Source organism: Salmo salar, chromosome 15, assembly GCF_965601325.2.
Source record: "Salmo salar chromosome 15, fSalSal1, whole genome shotgun sequence".
In the NCBI taxonomy this organism is placed as follows: domain Eukaryota; kingdom Metazoa; phylum Chordata; class Actinopteri; order Salmoniformes; family Salmonidae; genus Salmo; species Salmo salar.
In genome coordinates, this window is record NC_138305.1 from 68,640,001 (window position 1) to 68,664,229 (window position 24,229).

The window sequence follows — 24,229 nt, forward strand, 5'->3', positions numbered from 1 at the left end:
CTGCCTGTGTTCTAGAATTACAGCACCCAACCTGCCCCTCCTACCTGCTCCTGTTCCAAAACATACACACGTGTGCATGAGCGTGCACAGACACACACACGCAGACACACACACGCAGACACACACACGCTCACACACAGACTGAATATCTACAGCAAAGAGGAAGAGGACTGACTGTGAGGAAAGGTGACAGTGAATGGGATCAATATGGGATTTCAGTCACTGACTGAGCTGTGCCAGTGAAGGTTTTGGTGTAGAGAGCAGAGAAGAACGACCCATTGGTTTGGAGAAGGTGATTGGCAGTGAAGGAAATGAATGCCCATTTATAGGTTTAATCAGAGGCCTACTTTTCCCCATGGCTAATATGGGTGCAACGGACAGAGTGGCAATGCAGTTAGTGAAATATGGGAAAGAAAGCACACCTACCTGGGGACAGTGACGCAGCACCCTCTGTGGGTCGGGAATGCATCCGGTTTTCAAGGGAAATGGAAAGAGCGCCTGTGACACGACTTCCGCTTCTACTTTGTTTGCTGCGCACGTGGTCAAATGGTTAGAGTGTTGGGCCAGTAACCAAACGGTTGCCAGATTGAATCCCAGAGTTGAAAAGGTGAAAAATCTGTGTGTGCCATTGATGATAAATGTAATGTAATGCTTTTGGGCGTTAACAAGGCGACACTCCATCTTAACTCCTCCTCCACATTTAGTGGATTGGTTAAACAGTGCAGAAGAGAACCTCCCCCGACAGTTTTTTTTTTTCTCGTCAGGACCAGAAAGAAAAACGTTGCTCAGGTGTTTTTTTTACGCCTGCTATGTTAGATTAGTGAGGCAGAGACATTGAAGGAACTGCATGCGAGAGAGCAGTAAATAGCTCTCTTATCTCTGTGCTGTGAAGCACACCTTTCTGTCTGACTGACAGGGACTGACTGCCTTGGTTTATTATGAAGAATAGTTTCTCTAAGCTGACCTCCCTGAAGAGGAGATGAAGCCTAGACAAAGACCCTGCACAACCTCACCTAGGATGATTCTTATTAAAAAAAACAGTGTGATGCAATCCTTGGTTTTCTTAGGATTATTTGATTGTACATTGTCTTAAATCAGATAGAGATATTAAATGATTATCAGTGTCTTCATCTTCATGCTTTAATTCTTTTTTTTTTTATTCTGGAAAAATATAGTTTGTCAGTCTGTCACGCATGAGTGATTGAGGAAGACTTTTTTTTTTGTGCACATTTTAACTAAAGCGATGACTATTTCTACGGTCCATGTGATTGGTTAATGGCTTTGCTGAGAGTTCTTATCAGTAGTTACCTACACATTTGAATCAGCCTTCTCTTTGGATAAACCATCACAAGCTGGATATTAGGCAGTTCTCTTTAATATGTAGAAAAATATTTTACATCTAATTAGCATTTTGTCTGCCATGTCTCTTTCAGGAGGTTAAACATTTTATTGTAAACGTGGTGAGAATGTTGTTTATTCCAGGTTATTTTAATAAAATTAAGTTTAACTAAATTGCAGAAGTGTTCAAAACCTTCCATTCTTTGTTGCTACTGACTGGCAAAAGTTGCTGACTAGTGGGGCCTCAGATGGTTAGCTGACACTTATTTTGTCTGCTCTCAAGTGCTTGTTTTAATCTTAACGGTTCCAGATGTTGAGACACTGATCTCCACCATTAAACTCCCTGCTGCCTCTCTCTGTGCACTGCCTCTCAGTAGGATCCCATACATGTGCAAGACTTTGTGGCTGGGTGCAATGTTTGCTGTTGCAGTAGCTGTGTGGTGCAATCACACCGTGGATCCAGTCCAGACACGCCACTAGGAGATTCCGCCATTGGGCAATGGCACTAGGTGCTCCACAGCTATTGGCAAGCCCACTGGAAAAACAGCCTACCTGAGACAGGAGAAAGACACACTTGGTGGAGAGATGGGATTAAATGATAACACATCTCAACAAAGCTATTGGGTAACACTTTAGTTGAAGTGTCTTCTTATGTGCTAAACTGCCCTATAAACATCCACACAACTAATGCAGTCATAGACATTATGTTTTTGTGTTCTATAATGATGTCTCTGTTTTTTTAATCTAGCCTGGCCTCAGTCAGCCCAGCCAGCATCTCAGTTGGTTATCAGACCTAACTGAGGGGATTTGATATGGAACGATTTCAGTGCCAGCAGAAATAGTATTTGAATTAAATGTTGAATTTGTATCTAGATATTGAATTTGAATAAAACATGTTTTATTTATTTGTAATGCACATACTGTTTATTGAATTCATACATTTTACTTGTATTTCATGATTTGAAACTTTATTGAATGAATATTGCGATTTATTGAACATTCAAATTCAATATTTATTCATTCAGTTTCAATATGGTAAATATTGCATTCATTGTCTACAAGTTTAAGTTTACAAACTATATTTTCAAGTTGATCAATCTTTCATATATTCAACTTCTCAGATGCATTCAGATTCGATTTTCTATTGTTTTTGTATACAGTGCATTCGGAAAATATTCAGACCCCTTGACTTTTTACACATTTTGTTACGTTACAGCCTGATTCTAAAATTGATTAAATTAAATGTTTTCCTCATAAAACTACACACAATACTCCATAATGACAAAACAAAAACAGGTTTTAAGATTTTTTGCTAATTTATTAAAAATTAAAAACAGAAATACTTTATTTACATAAGTATTCAGACCATAGGAAGAAAAAAATTCAACATGCCACATTGGCTTCAGAACCCACCAGAAGCTTCCGTTTACCAAGACAGCATTTGATTTGATCTGTTCTCTATATTTCCTGGCTGGTAATGTACCAGGATGTTGTCTCTGGTTTGGAATCTGAATTTAGAGAAGCTGAATCTGAATGCATCTGAGAAGTTGAATATATAAAACTTTGATCAACTTGATAAACAGACAATGATTTCAATATTTACCATATTGAAACTCAACATATAAATATTGAATTTGTATGTTCATTCAATTCAATTTAAAATCATGAAAAGTTCAATTTATGAATACAATGATTACATTTGTGCATCACACATTATTGTACATCAAAGTATTTCATTCAAATTCAATATCCAAATACACATTCTAAATTATGGAATTCAAATACAATTTATGTTGGCACTGAAATCGCTCCATAGATTGGTGACACGGCATAAGCGTTAGGATCCGTGTACGCTTTGTTCAATCAGTATCCAAACTTAAACAACGAAGACGGATAATCATTTTGATTACGTTAATGAATTTTCTATGTCGTCCACAAGATTGAATTAATGAACAGACACGGTGGGGGCGTAGTAAGGAAGGGCTGCCGTAGGAAACGTGTTCTAGCGGTTTCAAAGTAAAAGCGGTGTGACTCCAGCGTTACTTACCTGGCCATTGCTCCAGCTAGCTAGCTTTTGCAATTAGTAATGTGATTTATTTTATCTTTCTGAATCATTTGTCTCAAAAAAGGGAAGGGAAAAATAGCCATGGTGTCATCGAAAGTTGTGAAACGCAAGACCAAAGCATTCTTTATCGGCTGGCCTCTTGGCTTCTATTTCTGTGGAGTTTTGCTATCTGTGTGTTTAACTGTTCTATTTCTGCTTTCTGACAGGCCACAGAGACTGCTAAAAATAAGACAAGCAATAGAATACAAAGAGCAAACTCTGATCTGGCCCTATGGTGACAAGAGCTCCACCTGGCGGCATGCTGTGATCATGTTGCTGTCTACGTAGCTTTTACACATGCAGCAGATTCAACCTCTTCACACAGTGGGTGCTGTAGCAAATCCAGGGGGATTTAAGTCGGCTACATTATTCAATATCTACAAACAAAAGTATACAGGTCTTCCTCTTGCACATACAACAAAGCCCGTGTGCAACCCATGTGCAGATATCCCTTTAAAAACACACACATGCACGCTAACACAGACACAGTACACAGAGCCATGCTGGAGGAGACACAGCATCTAATCTGCAGAGCACAGGTGTCCACCGAGACAGAAAACAGCTGTGGGCATGGTTGACAGTAGCTCATGTCAAGCCCAGTAGGGTGTTTGATCCCTGGAGCTAATGTCCTTCCTGGTTCCCTGAAAGGAGAACTAACAAACAATACAAACAAATACCAAATACAGCTCAAGGATGAACCATATAAAGACTGGATTCACTCAAAACAAAAGCTGTCAATCAAAATGCATGTTCCCGGTGCCTGAACACAGAAACAGACGAGACAAGGCATACAAAATCCTGTTTTTTTGGCATCTACATTTAAATAAATATTCAAAAGATAGACACTTATAACACTGTAGATAAGTGTGTACTGCAGGTCTACTTCCTGTAATGCACAATATTAGTTCACGGAAGCAATATAATATATGTCATTGAGCAAATGCTTTCATCCAAAGCAACTTACATACCGATTCATTACGGGTGTTCCCTGGAATCAAACCCACTACCCTAATGTTACAAACGCCATGCTCTACCAACTGAGCTACAAAGGACCACTCTATTGTACCATTTCCCCAATTATGTTTTGACTAAACTAAAGTATTTTAACCATGCCATATCTCATTGTAGATAAACTACACTATGTATAGCAATAATCATAAAGTCATTCAAGTCACCCTAACATAAGTGCTGGAACATTTCACCATGTGTCAGCAACAGTGGTATATCATGACATTGCATAACATCATCAAGCAACAGAATGTGCAATATATTCACCAGCAGATGGCAACATTGAACTATACTTTTATGTATTTATTAGAGAGGATTTTAGTATTGCTTATACAGGTCATTATAAATAACTCAGGATATTTGTCCATGGTAGTACATGTTATATACTATGTTAGGCAAAAAGATTGATCCATTATATACTGACATGTTTAGAGAGGGTCATGTTGAGGAAATGGAAACTAATAGATGTTTTCACATTCATCTAACCCTTATAGAATGATTCAAAGACAAGGAGACTCAATGTACTGTATATAACAAATTATTTTAATTAGCTATATTTTTTCATTCTCCTTTTTTCTTTTTTAGTACTTTGATTTTATTATTTTATGATACAGCGCTATACAAATGAAGTTATTATTGTTATTCTTACAAATCGGTATCATTAACAAAATGTATTAAGATAACACGTTGTTTTCACAATATATTACACCTTTAGCCAGGCTTTATTTTATTGTAGAATGCTCCAATGAATGCCCTGCAATTAAAAGTATTTCTCCTTTCATCTCTTTAATTAAAAAGCCCAGCAGAAGACTGAATATCTGCAACAACAACGAGATGGTGAGAAGCTCTGTAATGAATAATTCACAATGTGGTACAGTTCAAAGACCCTTCCGAGAAACCAATCTTTCCCCTTACTGAATATCAAACAGAGGGTTCAGCGGAGCGGCAGCGCGTGTCTTGTCATGGAGGTCACTTCTGAAGTCAGACAGTCGGTTTCATTGAGAACCTGATGAAGAATAGCCTGGTCTCAGTGACTATTGTTGTTATGACATACAAGCCACAGAGGAGTTGACTAAAGCACAAACAGGTCTAGGACCAGGCTAATTAAAGATCTATAAGGGTCTACTCATTGTTATAGTAATCACAATTGGGATAATACTGTACTACTGTATATATCACAGTGAGCAGTCTTCTTTTCTTCATAGCTGTTAAACTGAGTCCCCCACTACTTTAGTACAGGTCTCTCATGATCTCCTGCAGTAGGGGGTGCAGACACATCTGCAGCTCCTGCTTCTTGAGCAGGTGGATGTGGCGGACGTGGTTGGCCACCAGCTGCCGCAGGTCGGTCATCTTCTGCAGTAGCTTGGCGAACAGCTGGGGGCAGTCTGGGTGGATGGTCTTCAACTGCAGCTCCAGGGCCTGCAGCACTGTCTCCTGGAGGTCCTCGATGGGCTTCACGTTCACCAGGCCTGGACGGTCTAGAGTAGAGTACAACATGGTCAAGGTTAGTCACCGGAGAGTGGCGAGTGGGAGAGGGAAATAGAGGAAGATTGGACAAACAGTATACAGCAAATGATCTGAAGTTATAATGATCTACCTGATGAGCAAAGTCCAAGTTCAATTGAAATGAGGACACCATTATGTGATATTTGGTCTCAAGCCCAGTCAAGTCATCTCTGAGCAATAAAAAAGCAAATCTTGCAGATCTTGCATATAAATGCATAAATGTAAAACTGAAAAACAATCACCTCCACTGAGGATGATGACGGCGAAGAAGAGCGCCATATCACTATCGTCCAGCTCCAGCAAGTTGAACTTTGCCGCAAACTCAAACTTGGGCTCCATCATCTCACAGAAGGGCTTCCTCAGGCTCTTGAGGAACTCTCGGGTCATGAAGATCTGCCCGTAGGCAAACAGTGTGCCGTCCTTGTTCATGAGCGGCGCCAGCATGGTTGTCATGACCTCGATGACCCCATACTTCAGCAGGATCACCTGGTCGTTCATGTCCAGCTCTGTGAACCCAGGGATGCTCTTGGTGAACTCTGTGACCTCTTGTACGGCCTCGGCGGAGCGGAACTGGATGCGGCGGAAGACGGAGAGCTCCAGCTCCTCAGCAGGCTCCTCAGGGGGCAGGACGGACCTCTGGCGCTCCAGTACTGGGAGCTGTCTACAGTTTATAAAGTACTGACCCGCCGTCAGAGACTTCATGTCATGGATGACAAACGGCTGGAAGAAAAGAGATTCATCCTATCGGTAATTAACTATGTGAAGAAGCATTTCCATCCATTGCCATTCATTCTCTTGGCACTTAGTAGTGATTCAGTATTAGGCACCTTGCTTGGTGCACAAGGGGTTAATCTAACTAGGAAATAAAAGGGAAATTAAAATCCTGACTTTTATGTTTGTTTCCTTGAGAACCAAAAATCAATCTGTTTCTCTAAAATATAAATAACGGTCTATTAGTTATTTCCTCTTAGACAAACTGGCATGACCCAATATTACTGCTTCCTATAGTACTTTGATATTTTGCTACCAGTAAATCAGGACAGAGTGGATCTACCAAAAACTGTGATATTCAAATAAATAGAACCAAATGTCTGGTGTGTGTGTTTGAGTGTGTGTGTGAGAGAGAGCGAGAGGTGAAGTGGCTTTCAATGGGTCTGTTCTGATTGATCTCACAAATTTCCCATTGACATCAATGCATAATTCATGTAACACTGTGTGTGCATGTACAGTATCTCAAGTAACAATTGGGCCCTTACTGAGTTTCCGTGGGTCTTTCCAGAGAGGATGGCCTTGGCCTTGCTCTTGGTCAGGGGAAAGTGTCTGTGGTAGGACAGACACAACTGTCTGGACAGGGCTCTCAGGTCCGCTGACTCTGGGTTCCTGGGTTCCACATCCATAAACTCAGCCTGCAGCAGCTTCTCTCTCTCCACTTGGGGCATCCGGCCGAAGCGGATGGCTGCATGGGGGCATCAGGGAGGTTTACAGTTAGTGCATTACATTCTAGCCTGGGTGCCAGTCAGACGCTTTCTGTATTGAACAATGCTAACAACACTGCCTGGCCAAACAAGACAATGACAAATAGGTTGGCTAAAGAAGGACTATACTTCATCCCACTGTGTAGAAAACTTTCCAAAGTCTAAAGGCCCTTTTCAGACAGACAACTGCTGTTGAAACAGTTCATACTGAATATGTGTAACACCCTTGACATTAAATAAGTGTTATCAAATAGGACAACTAACCCTGTCACCCCATTTGTGAGTGGGCGTTACTCAGATTGTGATTGTATAATAAATACTGTTGCAGAAGGACTTATGAACTTTTACAATAGTTCTCATGGTCTCCATTTGGAGCCCAGCCCATCTGTCTAAGCATTTTATGTCATAGCCACATTATCTGTCTTAATTAATGAATGATTACACCACAAATATTTAACTGAACAAAAATGTGATAATTCCTCGCCATTATATGGATGAGCTGAGACAAAGTTGCGCGCACATATTGTGTAACCGAGCAATGTCAACTGATGACAAATCAAATCTGAGTTTACACAGATTTGCAGGTGTTATAGCAGGTTCAGTGAAATGCTTGCGCTAACAGCTCTAACAGTGCAGTAGCAAGTACACAAATTAAAAACAAGAAACGTCAGAACGACATGACAACATCTCCTGAGAGCTTTGGTGTGTCTGCCAGCAGTTATCCCATCACAGGTACTAAAAGAGTACAAAGATCACTGTTATACAAACTAACATATAAATCACCAATAGCAAGCTGTCGCTGAGATTGTGGTCTGACTGCATACCACTGACATACAAAGAGGATGAAATTGCATTTTTATCTGATTTGCCCAACATAAGTAGGCTATATTTAAAAGCACATCAAATGCAATGTTCAAACACATCATGTGACCAGCTAAGACAGACGGACAGGAATGTGCTTATGGTTGCTCTCTATCTCTTCCAAATTTAACGCAAGACAAGCAAAAAATTATATGAGCTTTAGGCAAAAGGAATTGGAGAAGCCAAAAACCCCTACATAACGCACAGCTTTGGCGTTATCATGTATGACAAATCATGACCCTTACAAATCTTTGTAGATTTTTTTACATAACAATGTGGTGGCTTACCATCATGTGACATTCCCACAAGCAGACATTTCTGAAAGCGACAGTACTGGCACTTATTCCGGCTCTTTTTGTGAATCCGACAGTGCAGATCACAGTGGTCATACACCAGTTTTAACCGCACGGTTCTGCGGAAGAATCCCTGAGAGAAAGGCAGAGAACATGTTGATTGTAGAATCCTACAGCAGCAGTTGGCTATAATTATTTTACAGGATTTTTTGTTGTTGAAAGGAATGTAAACAATGTAAAACCATGAGCTTTACATTAATCCAAGTGCCAGGGTGCGTGTTTATGTTTCAGGGTTAAGTCCTTACCAATATGGCCCCATGGAGGTTACATAGCAAGACATTTCTATACCTCCAAGCATTCACAATAATCATACATATTGACAAGCCAACAGAACCAAAGGAGGTAGGTCTCAGTCCTACCTTGCAGCCCTCACAGACATGGACGCCATAGTGGAAGCCTGAGGCCTTGTCCCCACACACTCTACAGTCAATATTGAGCAGAGAGCTGGCGTCTGTGTAAGTAGGGGGATTGGAGTGAGGCCGGGGTCTGGACAGGCTGACAATGCTACAGTCGCTAGACTGAGAAGGCGATAAGGGCTTATCGTTTACTGAACCTAAACAATATACATAACATCGAAGGCAAAAGGAAAGAGTGTCATTCAAAATGTGTGGCAATTGCTTTAACACAACATTCAATTGATGTGGATAGATAATTAAGTTATTACACTTTTAGTTGTAGGAAATTACAGATTTATTGACAATCCCTTACAGTAGACTTACCTTGATACACGCTGTATGTGTCGTTGTATGAGTGGCTTCTGTCTGGGCTGTGGTTAAATGAGTGGCTTCTGTCTGGGCTGTGGTTAAATGAGTGGTTTCTGTCTGGGCTGTGGTTAAATGAGTGGCTTCTGTCTGGGCTGTGGTTAAATGAGTGGCTTCTGTCTGGGCTGTGGTTGCATGAGTGGCTTCTGTCTGGGCTGTGGTGGTGGTGGGGACTGTTGTGGCTGTACTCTAGAGAGGGGAGATAAGGGTAGTCCAGCGTCGATAGGGTCTTCATGTCAAAACTATTCATCTTGTTGTCCATCTCTACCAAGTCCAACGTGCCCAGCCCAAAACTCAGCAAGGACCACGCTGCTCTCCGTGTGTCCACCATCTCTGGATAAGAAGACACTAGACAGCAGTGTTAAAAGAAAAAGGTCATCCAACAGTATAACTATCTCCATTCACTATAAATAAAGCTATCAAGGAGACACCCGAAAAGGAAAACCATTCATTACCACCGCCGTTGTAACTGTACTGTAACTTTAGCCTGTTAAAACTAAGAAATTGAACTGGACTAATTCTACATTCACGCTGATATGGATCTGGTTATGTATTGTACATTAGATTCAGGGCAAACACAGGAATGCAATTTAGGAATGGTTTCATTGAGCTTACAGTAGTGCTTAACAGATAGTGAAAACTAACTAATCCGCCTCCTGGTAGGAACTCTCAGCTCCACTGTAAGTAAACTCACCCTTCTGTATGATTTCAGCGGGACAGTAAGAATATCTTAGACACTAATAACATTTCTCCTCTTTTACAGAACGCACAGACAGATCTTTAGATGCATTAGTAGAGACAGGTCAATATGGGCATGCCCTCTTCAACTCAAAGAAAGACAGGTCTAACTACTCTTTCTCTCTCTCTCTCTCTCTGCAGAAATCGAGATATGATTCAATAAAACATCTCTGATTGTAGGATGATAAATTGCCTTTCTGTTATATGTAGCTATTGTCTTTCAAAAGTCATGAGAAAACTTTAATGGGTGTCATTGGCCATAAATCAAGAGGCAATGCATAATTTGATTATACATTTGTGGGGAAAGGGCCAGGCTTTCAGTGTGACGCATCAAATGCTCATTGTAGTAGTTTTATTTTCTAATAGACAAGACCTAATTACAACCTCTAACAGGCTCAAATAGGTCTTGCACATGCTCAAACCTGTGCTGTGTGCAATAAAAAGTGTGTGTTTTTTGGTTTTACTATCCTTGTGGGAACCAACAGTGAGGACATTTTGCCAGTATCTACAAGGAAAAAGGATATTTTAGGCTTAGGGGTTAGGTTTAGGGTTACAATTAAGGTTAGGGTTAGAATTAGGGTTAGGGGTTAGGTTTAGGAATAAGGGTTAGGGGTTAAGGTCAGGGTTATGGAAAATAGGATTTTGAATGGGAATCAATTGTTTGGTCGTCCCCACAAGGATAGTATAACAAACGTGTGTGTGTGTGTGCGCGTGTGCATCATAATGATGATAAATGATCTACACATACCTAAACAGAAGACTGACAATGTCCTGTGGAATAGTCTAGTTACCAAAGTGGACTGATTTCAATAGTTAGTGTGTTAGAAGTTGGTAAACTAGGAAACACCTGAATTATGGCGATCATATAGAGGTCTCGATTATACAATAAAATAAAATTGTAACATGAATTGAAATAAATGACATCTTTGTCAAACTGTCAAAAGTTGACAGTAGCCTTTTTCTAGTTTGAATTACAGACAAAGTTAACATTTAAATTCACACCGTAAATCCGTATTATAATCCAGCAATGTTTTTTTTATGCCAATGCAAATAGGTCTAGATAAATTGTCAAATGAAATAAATTAAAGCCTTTGATCGATCTAAGACCAGTATCAGTTTATGCAAAGCATTGTCAGACATCAGTTTCACTTGTTCACCTTTAGCCTGAGCCAAGCAGTCTACATTCTCACGTATCAGAATTTTTCAAGGCTGATATAGCCTAGCCTACCTGTCCTTGTCTTCTATACAAAAATAGCCTTATAACGCTTCACCACGCACTTGTACAGCTTCATTCACATATTCCGCAATTTTTCTTCCTTTTTCTTGATCCCGTTGTTGCAGAATTATAGGCCAGGGCTCTGCAGGTTGCATGTGAGTCATATGGCCAGTATCTGAATGACAGAAGTTCCCCTCGCCCAGTTTACAGCCTGCATACTTCCCTTCCCCCATCCATTTGCGGGTCGGACTTTGGAATCATACTTCACGGAACACTGGAGACAAACCTGTTGCTCAAAGAGTGATTATCTGATTTTATAGGTACGCTGGAAGAGTACAATGAGATTATTTGATTCTCATAAGGTGTGAAGCAGTACACAGAAATCCATAGGCCATCAGGGGTCCATTTTGACACAAATGGGTAAAAGAAATGTCATAATTTCTAAACAAATGTTTTATCCTTCTGAAATGATTTAACTTTGTCAAGAAATTACCCTGAAAAAATATATAAATGCAACATGTAAAGTGTTTGTCCTATGTTTCATAAGCTGAAATAAAAGATTTTCAATATGCAAAGAAATGCGTATTTCTCTCAAGTTTTGTGCACAAATTTGTTTACATCCCTGTTAGTGTGCATTTCTCCTTTGCCAAGATAATCCATACACCAGACAGGTGTGGCATATCAAGACGGTGCACCTTGTGGTGGGGACAATAAAACGCCACTCTAAAATGTGCAGGTTTGTCACACAACACAATGCCACAGATGTGGGAAGTTCTGAGAGAGCGTGCAATGATGACTGCAGGAATGTCCACCAGAGCTGTTGCCAGAGAATTCAATGTTAATTTCACTACCATAAGCCGCCTCCAACTTCATTTTAGAGAATTTGGCAGTATGTCCAACCAGCGTCTCAACCACAGACCACGTGTATGGAGTCGCGTGGGCGAGCGGTTTGCTGATGTCAACATTGTGAACAAGTACCCAATGGTGGCGGTGGGGTTATGATATGGGCAGGCATAAGCCACGGACAATGAACACAATTGCGTTTTATCAATGGCAATTTGAATGCACAGAGATACCATGACGAGATCCTAAGGCCCATTGTCGTGCCATTCATCCGCCGACATCACCTCGTGTCAGCATGATAATGCACGGCCCCATGTCTCAAGGATCTGTACACAATTCATGGAGACTGTATTTTGAAACATCATATTTGACTATAAATGTGTGACATTTTTCAAATATATGCTTATTTTAGGGATTTTAAACCACTTACTTGGGTTACAAAAGGCTTTGCAATCATTACCAATTTGGTGCTTTTAAGCAAAACATATGTTGCCTTTTTTAGGGGTTAATAATACAAGTGTAACCTATTAATTTTAAACTCAAGAAATATAATTCCATGGGTTACATCTGCATTTCTAATGCAGAGAATGAGTAGGCCCTCTAGAGTCACATTGCTTATTGATGCATGGTAACTTTATTAAGAGTTGTAGGACTGCAGAAACCATCAGTGGATATAATCATGTCAACAATAATGTCTACAAACAAAGCCAAATGCCTATAACAATACCACTAAAATAGAACTCCAGATTGAACAGTTTATGTCGACACAGATAACCAGGCATTAGTAAATTATGGCTATGGATTCCCGTCTCTGTAGAAACATGCAGTTAGTTTAGTCAATTAGTGATTTGAGAGCATATGTCAAAATAGGAGAGACTTTAAATGAGTGTTGTAATCTCCTTATGCTAATGTCAGACCGTACACATTGAAGCTATTAAACACATTTACAATAAAGCTACAACATTCAAAAGTCATAAATGCACAATACAGATGGTTTGATGCTCTTCTGCCCAACAGTGATTCCCACACTACTGCATGATCAACACAAACTTTACATCTCTCGACTTGCATCTCAAGAAGTCATACCATTAATTGTAGTACTGTAATGATATAGCATGCACAGTACGTATGTATCTAGATAAACAGGAATGAGGTTACTGTAACACTATGTGAAGTTGATGACACAGAGACTGGTTTCGGTACCTCATTTTTCATTCCCTCTGTTGCAGGGTTATTCAACCCACACTGCGTCTAGTCAGAGAACAGACTTGCAAAAGACTTCCTCAAGTTGCGCATGGTTTCGGCCTTGGCCACGTCTTCACTGGCTGTACGAAAGAAGGATGTTTCCTTCAGACCAAAGGCATTGGTCAGGGACTGAGATTTACTGGAAAACAAAATAAAATAATTGATTACAATCTGTAGAAAGCCAAAGGTTTTGTCAGAACAAATAACCTCACAACCTGATTGTAGAGCATTGTATTTATTAGATACGGGCTCTTCTTTTTCGATAAACCTTTTAATTATGTCGGAACTATGTTTTTTTAATGTTGCTGCCAATGTGTTCTTACTTCAGCGATGGATGTGCCTGTGCTTTTTCCTCTGCTGTTGGCTGCTCTACCACTGGAGGCTGGCTCTGCTCAGGGCTCAGGTCCTTCTGTTGTGCCTGAGTCGTTAGCTCATTTTGGGGTTGGACCAGTGGCTCAGGCTGGGGTAGGGCTGAGGCCTGTGGAGGTGCCTTGAACTCGGGTTGGAGCTGAGGCGCTGAGTTGCGCTGTCTTGGGGGTGCAGGCTTGGCAGGCTGTGCTGGAGGTGTTTGTTGAGCCCTCAGGCCTCCTGGTCTGGGCTTGCCCTGACTCGCTGACTGGGGCTGGGGCTGCTGTGTGGTTGGGGTAGGCCTCTGGCATGAGTCCTTAGCAGAAGCTTTAGGAGTTGACTTTGGATCAGGCCTGGGACTTTGGGGTTCCACCCGGCCCCCTAATTTTAGTACAAGAAACACTTTATGATATTATCACACTTTTGCTGTGGAGAGAGGATATTGAAAGTCTTTGAATTTGAGTCTGTATTTTTTCACAGTTGTACGTGAAATTTTGTCCCTCAAACCATCTGACAAAAACAGTAGACACAGTCTAAATCGACACTGGTCAAGGGAGGAAGTAAAAGCTGCGAAATAAAGACACACAAAGCAGGAGGGGATACAATATTACAATACTGCAGATACATTATCTCTCATGCATTAGAAGCAATGCAATGTGGGGCGCACATGCTTTGAGGGTATAGATGGAGGGGTTTTGACCAACCAATCAGTTTGCTCAATGATTCTCCACTTCAATAATATGACATGTTAGATAAAGAGTTTAACTATCATTAGTGGGTCTTAAAATATAAGTACATTGATATTGTTTTCTGACCTTGCTTCACCTGTGTTTGTTGTTGATCTTCTTGCTCCACATATATTTCTATAAACTGACATTTTTAAGGAGTCTCTCTAGCTACTGTATGTACATAGTGCCACAATATAGGGTGATTTGCTCGTTGATATTGTCTTTTTATACAACCATAACAAATATGGCGACACAGACTGAGCATATACCGCAAAGGAAGCTTTATTGCCAGTGACAGGGGCAAAATATCCAGTTGGGGAATTTTTTTCCACAATGTATTGTTATCTGTACTGAATTCTTTCAAACAATTCAACACTAGTTCCAAGAGACCACACTTAACAGTTGGGGGCAACCCTGGTCCCAAATAGAAGCAACCCAGCCGGTATGAAAAACTAAGCCAACAAAGGAGTTTCACCTGGGCAGGATGGCTGATTTTGAGTTTCCACTGACAATAGCGCCTTTGATCAATTAGTTACACAACAAATACCTCACCATGCAACTATTAAGGACCTTGTTACCTCCACTCTATCCTCCCTTTTATAGGAAAGTCATGGCAGTTTGCCCCACAAACCGAAACACAAAGCCACAGGTAAGGCTTTTTACAGGGTTACTCTCTGGGTTATCTGCACAGACACAATGGCATTTCATACACGTTGGAAAATAAATTGCACATAGAGCTTGCTAACATAGTTCATTTGTACAATTCTGTTAGTAACAAACAAAAGTGTGTTTTAGAATGTGACACACATTTACAATGATGTTGATATAGCTGTATTATTAATTATACAGAATGACCATTTTACCAAATAGGAGACATGCATGGATTCTACATTATTAACTGTTACTTAATGCAGGTGTTTTTAATGGGAAAAATGTTTGTATCCCACTTGTGAATGTAGCTGTATGAATAAATTATGGAATAATATCTGGTAATAAAAATATAAAGAATATAAAGTTAAAAACATATATATTGCACTCTCCATTAACACAGAGGAGTATAAGGCAAATATGTCAAAGAATCCTTAAATGGCAGTAACATAAGCATAACTCCACGCACATCATCACTGCAAAACAGAGCGCCATCACTGTTGTCATGGCAACACCAATATGGTTGTTGATATTCTGCACGGACGGTGTGCGTATGGTAGATTCAGAAACCTCATACCTAATATTTCAGATATATTATGTAACACGTTGACCATTTAACTGAATCACAGTTTCGTTTTTTGACTTGAAAACATAATTTAAAGTGACAGGACTAATTTGACTACATCCTGAAAGATATATATATATATATATATATATATATATATATATATATATATATATAAAAAAGATTGATACATTAATCATTGGCCAAAGAGGCAACGGTTGTTACTGGAATCTTACTAGTTGCCAGACAAACCTCTAGAGTAAGTATGTTAATGAATATTAATTATTGGAATGAATGAGAGCGTTTGAATATATCATAGTTAGTTACTCTCTAACTCTATCACATAAAATCTCTCCTCTCACGATCACAACTGCAGCTGCCACAAACCAATCCCATATATTTACAGTGGGGGACTGTGATTATATGTGCTGCGTGATAATGAGTCAAATATGTATTATTAGGCAAAAAAAATTGTACACTATATAACATCCTGTTGTTTTTACAGTAATTTACTGGCAGCCAGGTACAGTAACATACTGTACTTTTTTTTTTTACAGTAACTTACAGGTAACTGTCTGCCAGTAAGTTACCATAAAAACAACAGGATTTTTGTTTTTTACAGTAGTCTATTGTAATTGTGTAAGTTATCTAATATGCTTGTCCTCATACACATGAAAACAGCTATGGCTGTGTTCTGAGCATAGGGACAGGTTATAAAACTGTCAAAGAACTGTCTTTCTAAGCATTGGTTGTTATAGCAACATTCACTGATGGAAGTATCTTCATGGGTAAGCTATCTGCTAATAATGGACAAAGACAAATCTAAATATCATGTCCTTTCAAACAACGCATGGAATGAAAGTTTATAGAGCAGTGATCTGGCTGTATGTATGCAGGTACTCATCAGCTTTCTTGGCTCTAACATTTGTTTTTTTATGCATACATCTATTTTGTATAACTTATACAATATGCATTTGTTATTATGACACATTCACAAGGCATAAATCACAGGGACCATAGTTTGGATCTAAAGAATAATAGTGGTATCACTAAAGAAACATCCAGAATGAGAAGGAAAAGAAACATACTGTTACCTGCCTTAATATCATTCATGCAAAACCAAAATAAATATCTATTATATTAGTATAGGTATGAAAATAATTACCACTACAGTCATACGCACCAACATGTACATATTGACATATACACAAACGTCAAACTGCACGACAAACCACAGTTTGAACAATATCTAAAAGTACACACCAAAATGGGGTGGGGGGGGGGGCTGGGGGGGTAGAGGGAGGGCAAATAATGAATAATGACTGAATCAAACATTGGGCACACACAGCAGCACTGGACTCAGTGTAGGCACAATTTGCTTATTACACTGTCAACAACAGCCCCAAAGAACCACGGCCACAGAGAAACAGAGGCGACCGTTACAAGCACACTAAATCAACAAGGAAACACGTTAACAGTACATCTTGACACTGCATAGAGGAAAAACACAGTCCAGGCCAGCACTACACTCTGGCCCAAACTAATACCAGCCACATCTCAGTTCGTCTACTGTCTCTCCCCAACACCCTCCCTGCTTTTGTGTCCAGCTAATGTATATCATCATCATTTCGATATTAGATAGACTTCCTCTCTGGCGGGCTACTCAGTTGGCCTGGACGGGTTTTGGCCCCACTGCAACGCCATTACAGTCGAGAATGTACTGCAGACAACCTTGAGGAGGGTGTGTAGTGCCAGTCTTGGGATCAACCACGAGGTCCTTCTGGCCACCACTCTGCAAACACACAAAACACAGTGATACTCCCATTGACACTACAGTAATAGTGTCCACTACAGTAACATTCTTTAATGCAGAAGTCATTATGTCCTTATGATACAATTCTGCTTTAAAGAACGTACTTTTTAAACAGGAATATTGGTTTTATACAAATATAGCTATACTCTAGTTACTAAGAGGCAGTAATACGCAACCTGCTGCCCTATGTAAATAGACATGAAATCACTGGTCACTTTAATAATGGAACACTAGTCACTTTAATAATGTTTACATACTGTTTGACCCACATCATATGTATATACTGTATTTTAGTCAATGCCACTCTGACATTGCTCGTCCTAATATTTATAGATTTCTTAATTCCATTCTTTTACTTTTAGATTTGTGTGTATTGTTGTGAGTTGTTAGATACTACTTCACTGTTGGATCTAGGAACACAAGCATTTCACTACACCTGCAATAACATCTGCTAAATATGTGTATGTGACCAATAACATTTGATTTGATATGCCTGTAATACAATAAACTCTAATATAGGCGGAGGCTCTCAAACCGGATTTCCTAAAAAGCCTTCCTGTAAGACTTTGACTGATCATATTCCCCATACAGTGGTGTATGTAGCCTACCGCACCATACCTGTGATGGCTGCATGGTGGTGGGTCTGTTAGGGGACCCAGTGGGTGTCCGTCCTACTGCCTGGTTCATCTTGGCTACCACCATGTCAGTGATGAGCTGCCTGTCCTCTGCCTGATGCTCTCCTACCAGTGGCATGGAGGACCCCGCCACCTGACACACACAGAAGATGGTATTATTACCAGAGGAAGAGAAGGTGGAAGTGGAGTAGGTTATGAAGTGTGGACAATAGATTGCGTGTCACTTTTAGTTGAAATTAGGGGAAAACTGAATGGCTGGGAAAATAGGTAGCCCAGCAGCTAAGGAGTTGGACCTGTAGCCAAAAGGTCACCTGTTCGAATCTTGGACAGGCATTGGAAAAAAAGGAACTGCTGGGTTCATATCCTAAAAACAATCCTCTACCGTTGGGCCCTTGAGCAAGGCCCTTAACCCCAAAAACATGCTCTCCATCCAGGGGCACTGCAGCTTGACCCTGTGCTCCTCGCAACTGTGTGTCTGTGTGAGCATGAACATATAGTTAACCATATCATATGTATGCTGCTGTTCCCATAACAACCAGATAGACTCAAAATGACCTGACAAGGATGTGGAATACATCAAAACATTGATTAACAAAGATGTTGAATCTTTCATTATATTTAACTGCGTCGGTGTGTAGATAGCAACTACATAATTAGGTAATACAGCATGAGAAATTCATGCAATACGTCAAGCACTGTATATTGAAATATTTTCACACATACTCCAAATGTATAAAGCTCATACCTCAGTGATGTAATCTTTCCCATCCTTCCCATGAATGGCTTTGACAGCACAGATATCCAACCCTCCGAAGATCACTGAGCAGGTGTCAACCCACAGCTTGTACCTGATCACAGGGGAAGAAGGATAAGATACTCACACAAAGTGGTCTTTTACATAGTGTCCCAGTCAATAGATTCATGTCAAGGACAAGTGTGGTGCTATTTAATAGAAAGGATTTGCATGTAGCAATGCAATTACTCAAATGGCTGTTATCAGTTGTGTACCATTCAGAGAGAACACAATGCAGAGTGCTAACTCGGATCAATACAGACATTTACATTGTCTCTTAATGAGCTACGTGACTCTAGTAATGAGACAGGGCATTGTCTGGTATTGTCCTATTAGAATGGATGCATTATCAGTGGTGCTGTACTGCTGTTGTTCAGGAATCATACCTGTCAGTCATGGCCACTTGTTCCAGCATGGCTGAGCCTGTGTTGGTCTTCCAGTTGCCAGAGATTGAGGTCCTCCTATAATGGATGAGGCAGACATTACACATGTATACATATTAAAGTCCCTGGCAAATTCAAATTGTGTTGGATTAATTTGATTACACTTCTGGATTATTTCAAGAAATGGATGATCCTTAAGCTATACTGTGGAAAATGTAAAAGTTTTCAGAAGCGTATATCATACACATCAAACAGGTGAATAATTAATACGTACATGTAAGCTTTGTAGTCATTGCCAATCTTCTGGATCCTGATGTCGTACTTGGAGTCGATGAGGGGCTCAGTGGTGGTGTAGGTTTGGGTAAGAGCCACCACACTGGCAATGTCCTGGAATTTACTGTGGTTATCCACCCTCACCTGGACACAGCACACAGAGTACAGTTAGAAACCCAGGGAAGCAAAAACATTTGTAGATGAGAGTCGTCAGTGGTTTTCTCAAACTACCAGGTTCTCCGTGTATTTTTTTCTGCTGGTATAATCTTTTTTGTGATGCAATGGTTTTTGTAAATTACAATAATAACAAACAGACCAAAATGCACCTCTTACCACCCATCACTAGCAGCCCCACAATCTACAGAATAACAATATCAAGCCTTGATAACATTCTTACCTTTCCTACTCCTGAGTGAGCATGTCCAATTTTCACAACAACAGGAAATGTTGGCATGGCAACCTGGGTGATAAACCATGTAGACATTACTGTTTTACATATGCGTGGTTTCATCATACAACAAAGCAAAAGAAGTCCACATTAAATGCTACATTTCAGAGCAAGAGATGATTAGGTTCTTACCATGTCCTTGTAGTTGGGATAGAAGGTCTGTTCAATCAGAGGGAACTTCTCTGCACCAAGCTTCCTGTAGGTGCTTATTAGCTGTGCAAACTAGAGACAAACATCAGACATCCATTAGTCAAATTATGCACAAATACACAAGCATCATGCATGGCACCCAGCCAGTCCTCTGTCTACCTACCGCCCAGGGCTTGTCACACAGGTTGTAGATGGACTCCAGGGAGTTGATACTGGGGATGCCCCCATACTGCAGACCAATGATCAGGTTACGGAAGTCCTCATTCTGGGTCATACTGAAGGCGTGTTGGCGGATAAGGACAAAGTCAGGCTTGAATGACCTGTAAAAAAATGAATATACAGATGCCTTAGAGAGAAATGAAAATGTATGTACACAAAGACCAAACCGGACATGCGCGTGCGCATGCAATCGCATGTTGATTTTGTACCCCCACACCAGACACGATCAGCACACGCAGGTTGAAGTATCAAAACAAACTCTGAACCAATTATATTAATTTGGGGACTGTCACGCTGAATATTGAAAGGACAGGCACAGGAATACGTAATAGTGTTTTTTATTTCTCCACCCAAAATAAAGTACGTCATGAAAACGACGGGGACGAAGCCCAAAACAAACACGTACATATGTGTGTATATATATATATATATATATATATAACAATGTGCACTGAGATACGGGAAGCAAGTGTTTTAATAAAATAAACAGAACATAATACAAAACAAGAACCTCGAAGAACACACAGACATGAAACAGAAACAATGACACCTAGGGAAGGAACCAAAGGGAGCGACAAACTCAGCAAAAAAAGAAACGTCCCTTTTTCAGGACCCTGTCTTTCAAAGATAATTCGTAAAAATCCAAATAACTTCACAGATTTTCATTGTAAAGGGTTTAAGCACTGTTTCCCATGCTTGTTCAATTAACCATAAACAATTAATGAACATGCACCTGTAGAACGGTCATTAAGACACTAACAGCTTACAGACGGTAGGCAATTAAGGTCACAGTTATGAAAACTTAGGACACCAAAAGAGGCCTTTCTACTGACTCTGAAAAACACCAAAAGAAAGATGCCCAGGGTCCCTGCTCATTTGCGTGAACGTGCCTGGTTTTGTCTCACCAGGGGTGATGGTCGGATTCGTGTTTATCGTCAAAGGAATGAGCGTTACACCGAGGCCTGTGCTCTGGAGCGGGATCGATTTGGAGGTGGAGGGTCCGTTATGGTCTGGGGCGGTGTGTCACAGTATCATCGGACTGAGCTTGTTGTCATTGCAGGCAATCTTAACGCTGTGCGTTACAGGGAAGATGTCCTCCTCCCTCACGTGGCACCCTTCCTGCAGGCTCATCCTGACATGACCCGCCAGCATGACAATGCCACCAGCCATACTGCTCGTTCTGTGCGTGATTTCCTGCACAACAGGAATTTCAGTGTTCTGGCATGGTCAGCGAAGAGCCCGGATCTCAATCCCATTGAGCTTGTCTTGGACCTGTTGGATCGGAAGGTGAGTGCTAGGGCCATTCCCCCCAGAAATGTCCGGGAACTTGCAGGCGCCTTGTTGGAAGACTGGGGTAACATCTCACACCAAGAACTGGCAAATCTGGTGCAGTCTATGAGGAAGAGATGCACTGCAATACTTAATGCAGCTGGTGGCCACACCAGATACTGACTGTTACTTTTGATTTTGACCCCTCCTTTGTTCAGGAACACATTATTCCATTTATTTTAGTCACATGTCTGTGGGACTTGTTCAGTTTATGTCTCAGTTGTTTAATCTTGTTATGTTCATACAAATATTTACACATGTTAAGTTTGCTGAAAATAAACGCAGTTGAAAGTGAGAGGACGTTTCTTTTTTTGCTAAGTTTATATATGGCAGGTAATCAAGGAAGTGGTGGAGTCCAGGTGAGTCTGATGATGCGCAGGTGTGCGTAACGATGGTGCCAGGTGTGCGCCATATTGAGCAGCCTGGTGACCATAAGCCGGAGAGGGAGCGCACGTGACAGTATTCTCTCCCCGACGCGCGGCTCTAGCCGCAGGACGCTGACCAAAATGACGATCCCGGGGAACAGGAACAGACCGGTCACCTCTGCAGAGGCGCAAGAAACCCGTCAATCCGGCTGAGACGCAGGAGTATGGCGACCTAGAGCGCCGGAGAGAGAGCATAACTGACGGTACCCCCTCCCTGGGAAAGTTCGGATCCAGCCGCAGGAACGATCCCGGGGATCAGGAGCGGACCGGTCACCCCCACTGATGTTCGGGAACCTGTCGCCAGCTGGGACGCGGGAACCTGACAGACCAGCTGAGGCAGGGGAGCCTGGCAATCCGGTTGAGGCATGAGAGCCTGGCGAGGCAGTGGAAGCAGGGGAGCCTGGCGATTCAGTGAAGGCATGAAAGCCTGACGAGCTGGCTGAGGCAGGGGAGCCTGTCGATCTGGCTGAGGCATGAGAGCCTTTAGCGGCTCCCGGACCCGACGTCATTCCCACCTAGCCAAAAATACAAAAAAACACTCCCTGATACTTCCCTTAGGTGAGGCGCCATTCTGTAATGATGTGCGCTGAGAGTCGGGAAGCAAGTTCAGGGATTGAGTGTTTAATAAAATAAACGAAACATACAAAACAAGAACCTCGAACAATACACAGACAAGAAACAGAAACAATGACGCCTGGGTAAGGAACCGAAGGGAGTGACATATATAGGGCAGGTAATTAAAAACCTCTATGGGCTAGGTGGGACGCTAGCGTCCCACCTGTGGTGCACTCCATCAACAGCAGGTGCATTTCAAGAGCGGCAAATTTGAATCCAAATAAATGTCAAAATTCAAATTTTTCAAACATACAACTATTTTACACCCTTTGAAAGATAAACATCTCCTTAATCTAACCACGTTTTACGATTTCAAAAAGGTTTTACGGCGAAAGCGTACATTTACAAGAGTTGTGTGTAATGTTTTGTCAATTCAAAGACAGGGTCACCAAAACCATAAAACCAGCTAAAATGATGCACTAACCTTTTACAATCTCCATCAGATGACACTCCTAGGACATTATGTTAGACAATGCATGCATTTTTAGTTCTATCAAGTTCATATTTATATCCAAAAACAGCGTTTTACTATGGCATTGATGTTGAGGAAATCGTTTCCCTCCAATAACAGGCAGTCAATTCAACACCACAAATTAAAGAATTAAAATTAGAAAACATTGGTAAAATATTATATTGTCATTTAAAGAATTATAGATTTACATCTCTTGAACGCAATCAACTTGCCAGATTTAAAAATAACCTTACTGGGAAAATCACACTTTGCAATAATCTGAGCACTGCGCCCAGAAAAATACGCGTTGCGATACAGACTAGACGTCATGTTGGGGAGATCTAAAATCGAAAATACTATGTAAATAATCCATTACCTTTGATTCTCTTCATCAGATGTCACTTCCAGGTATCACAGGTCCATAACGAATGTAGTTTTGTTCAAAAAAGCTCATCATTTATGTCCAAAAATCTCCGTCTTGTTAGCACATGATCTAAGCCAGCCGGACTTCTCGTCATGAACGAGGGGAAAAAATATATTTACGTTCGTTCAAACATGTCAAACGTTGTATAGCATAAATCATTAGGGCCTTTTTTAACCAGAACATGAATAATATTCAAGGTGGACGAATGCATACTCTTTTATAACGTATTGGAACGAGGGTAGCCAACATGAACTCGCGCGCCAGGTGTCTAATGGGCCATCATCGTTCCATGGCTCTTGTTCGGTCAGATCTCCCTCCAGAAGACTCAAAACACTTTGTAAAGGCTGGTGACATCTAGTGGAAGCAATAGGAAGTGCCAAAATATTCCTCAGCCCCTGTGTTTTTCAATGGGATAGGTTTAAAGGTAATACAACACATCAGGTATCCACTTCCTGTCAGAAAATGTCTCAGGGTTTTGCCTGCCAAATGAGTTCTGTTATACTCACAGACACCATTCAAACAGTTTTAGAAAAT

At 40.9% G+C, this 24,229-nt stretch overlaps 3 protein-coding genes across 7 annotated transcripts in view; 1 reads left to right on the plus strand and 2 right to left on the minus strand.

Annotated features, from left to right (window-relative positions):
• Positions 1-1,512, plus strand: part of LOC106571905 (RAF proto-oncogene serine/threonine-protein kinase) — a 35,508-nt gene extending 33,996 nt beyond the window's left edge. For all 3 annotated transcript variants that reach the window (XM_014145455.3, XM_014145454.3, XM_045695924.2), the window contains one exon: positions 1-1,512. This exon is cut by the window's left edge and continues 126 nt beyond it. In XM_014145455.3, the coding sequence (XP_014000930.2) occupies positions 1-15 (15 nt within the window). In that variant the 3' untranslated portion in view covers positions 16-1,512.
• Positions 1,513-4,732: 3,220 nt separating this feature from the next.
• LOC100136393 (peroxisome proliferator activated receptor gamma) lies at positions 4,733-11,569 on the minus strand. 3 transcript variants are annotated; one of them, NM_001123546.1, is given in 10 exon segments: positions 4,974-5,760; positions 5,763-5,766; positions 5,769-5,778; positions 5,781-5,928; positions 6,199-6,676; positions 7,213-7,412; positions 8,580-8,718; positions 9,005-9,198; positions 9,365-9,754; positions 11,373-11,541. In NM_001123546.1, coding segments are annotated over 9 exon segments (1,557 nt in total). In that variant the 5' UTR covers positions 9,669-9,754; positions 11,373-11,541; the 3' UTR covers positions 4,974-5,680.
• Positions 11,570-12,814: 1,245 nt separating this feature from the next.
• Positions 12,815-24,229, minus strand: part of LOC100136520 (synapsin-2) — a 43,921-nt gene continuing 32,506 nt past the window's right edge. The window contains exons 4-13 of the mRNA XM_014145457.3: positions 20,396-20,552; positions 20,215-20,304; positions 20,032-20,094; positions 19,636-19,778; positions 19,365-19,439; positions 18,931-19,033; positions 18,169-18,318; positions 17,469-17,529; positions 13,772-14,177; positions 12,815-13,587 (exon numbers count right to left, since the gene is read on the minus strand). Coding sequence (XP_014000932.2) covers positions 13,455-13,587; positions 13,772-14,177; positions 17,469-17,529; positions 18,169-18,318; positions 18,931-19,033; positions 19,365-19,439; positions 19,636-19,778; positions 20,032-20,094; positions 20,215-20,304; positions 20,396-20,552 — 1,381 coding nt within the window. The 3' untranslated portion in view covers positions 12,815-13,454. The remainder of the gene's footprint in view (positions 13,588-13,771; positions 14,178-17,468; positions 17,530-18,168; positions 18,319-18,930; positions 19,034-19,364; positions 19,440-19,635; positions 19,779-20,031; positions 20,095-20,214; positions 20,305-20,395; positions 20,553-24,229) is intronic.

Bases quoted from the DNA above. Each gene is read 5' to 3' on its own strand.
- LOC100136393 (XM_014145412.3), bottom strand. The intron at 9,199-9,364 runs GTAAGTCTACTG...TATATTGTTTAG, and splicing joins CACATACAGCGTGTATCAAG to GTTCAGTAAACGATAAGCCC. The intron at 7,413-8,579 runs GTAAGCCACCAC...GCCCCCATGCAG, and splicing joins TGTGGGAATGTCACATGATG to CCATCCGCTTCGGCCGGATG.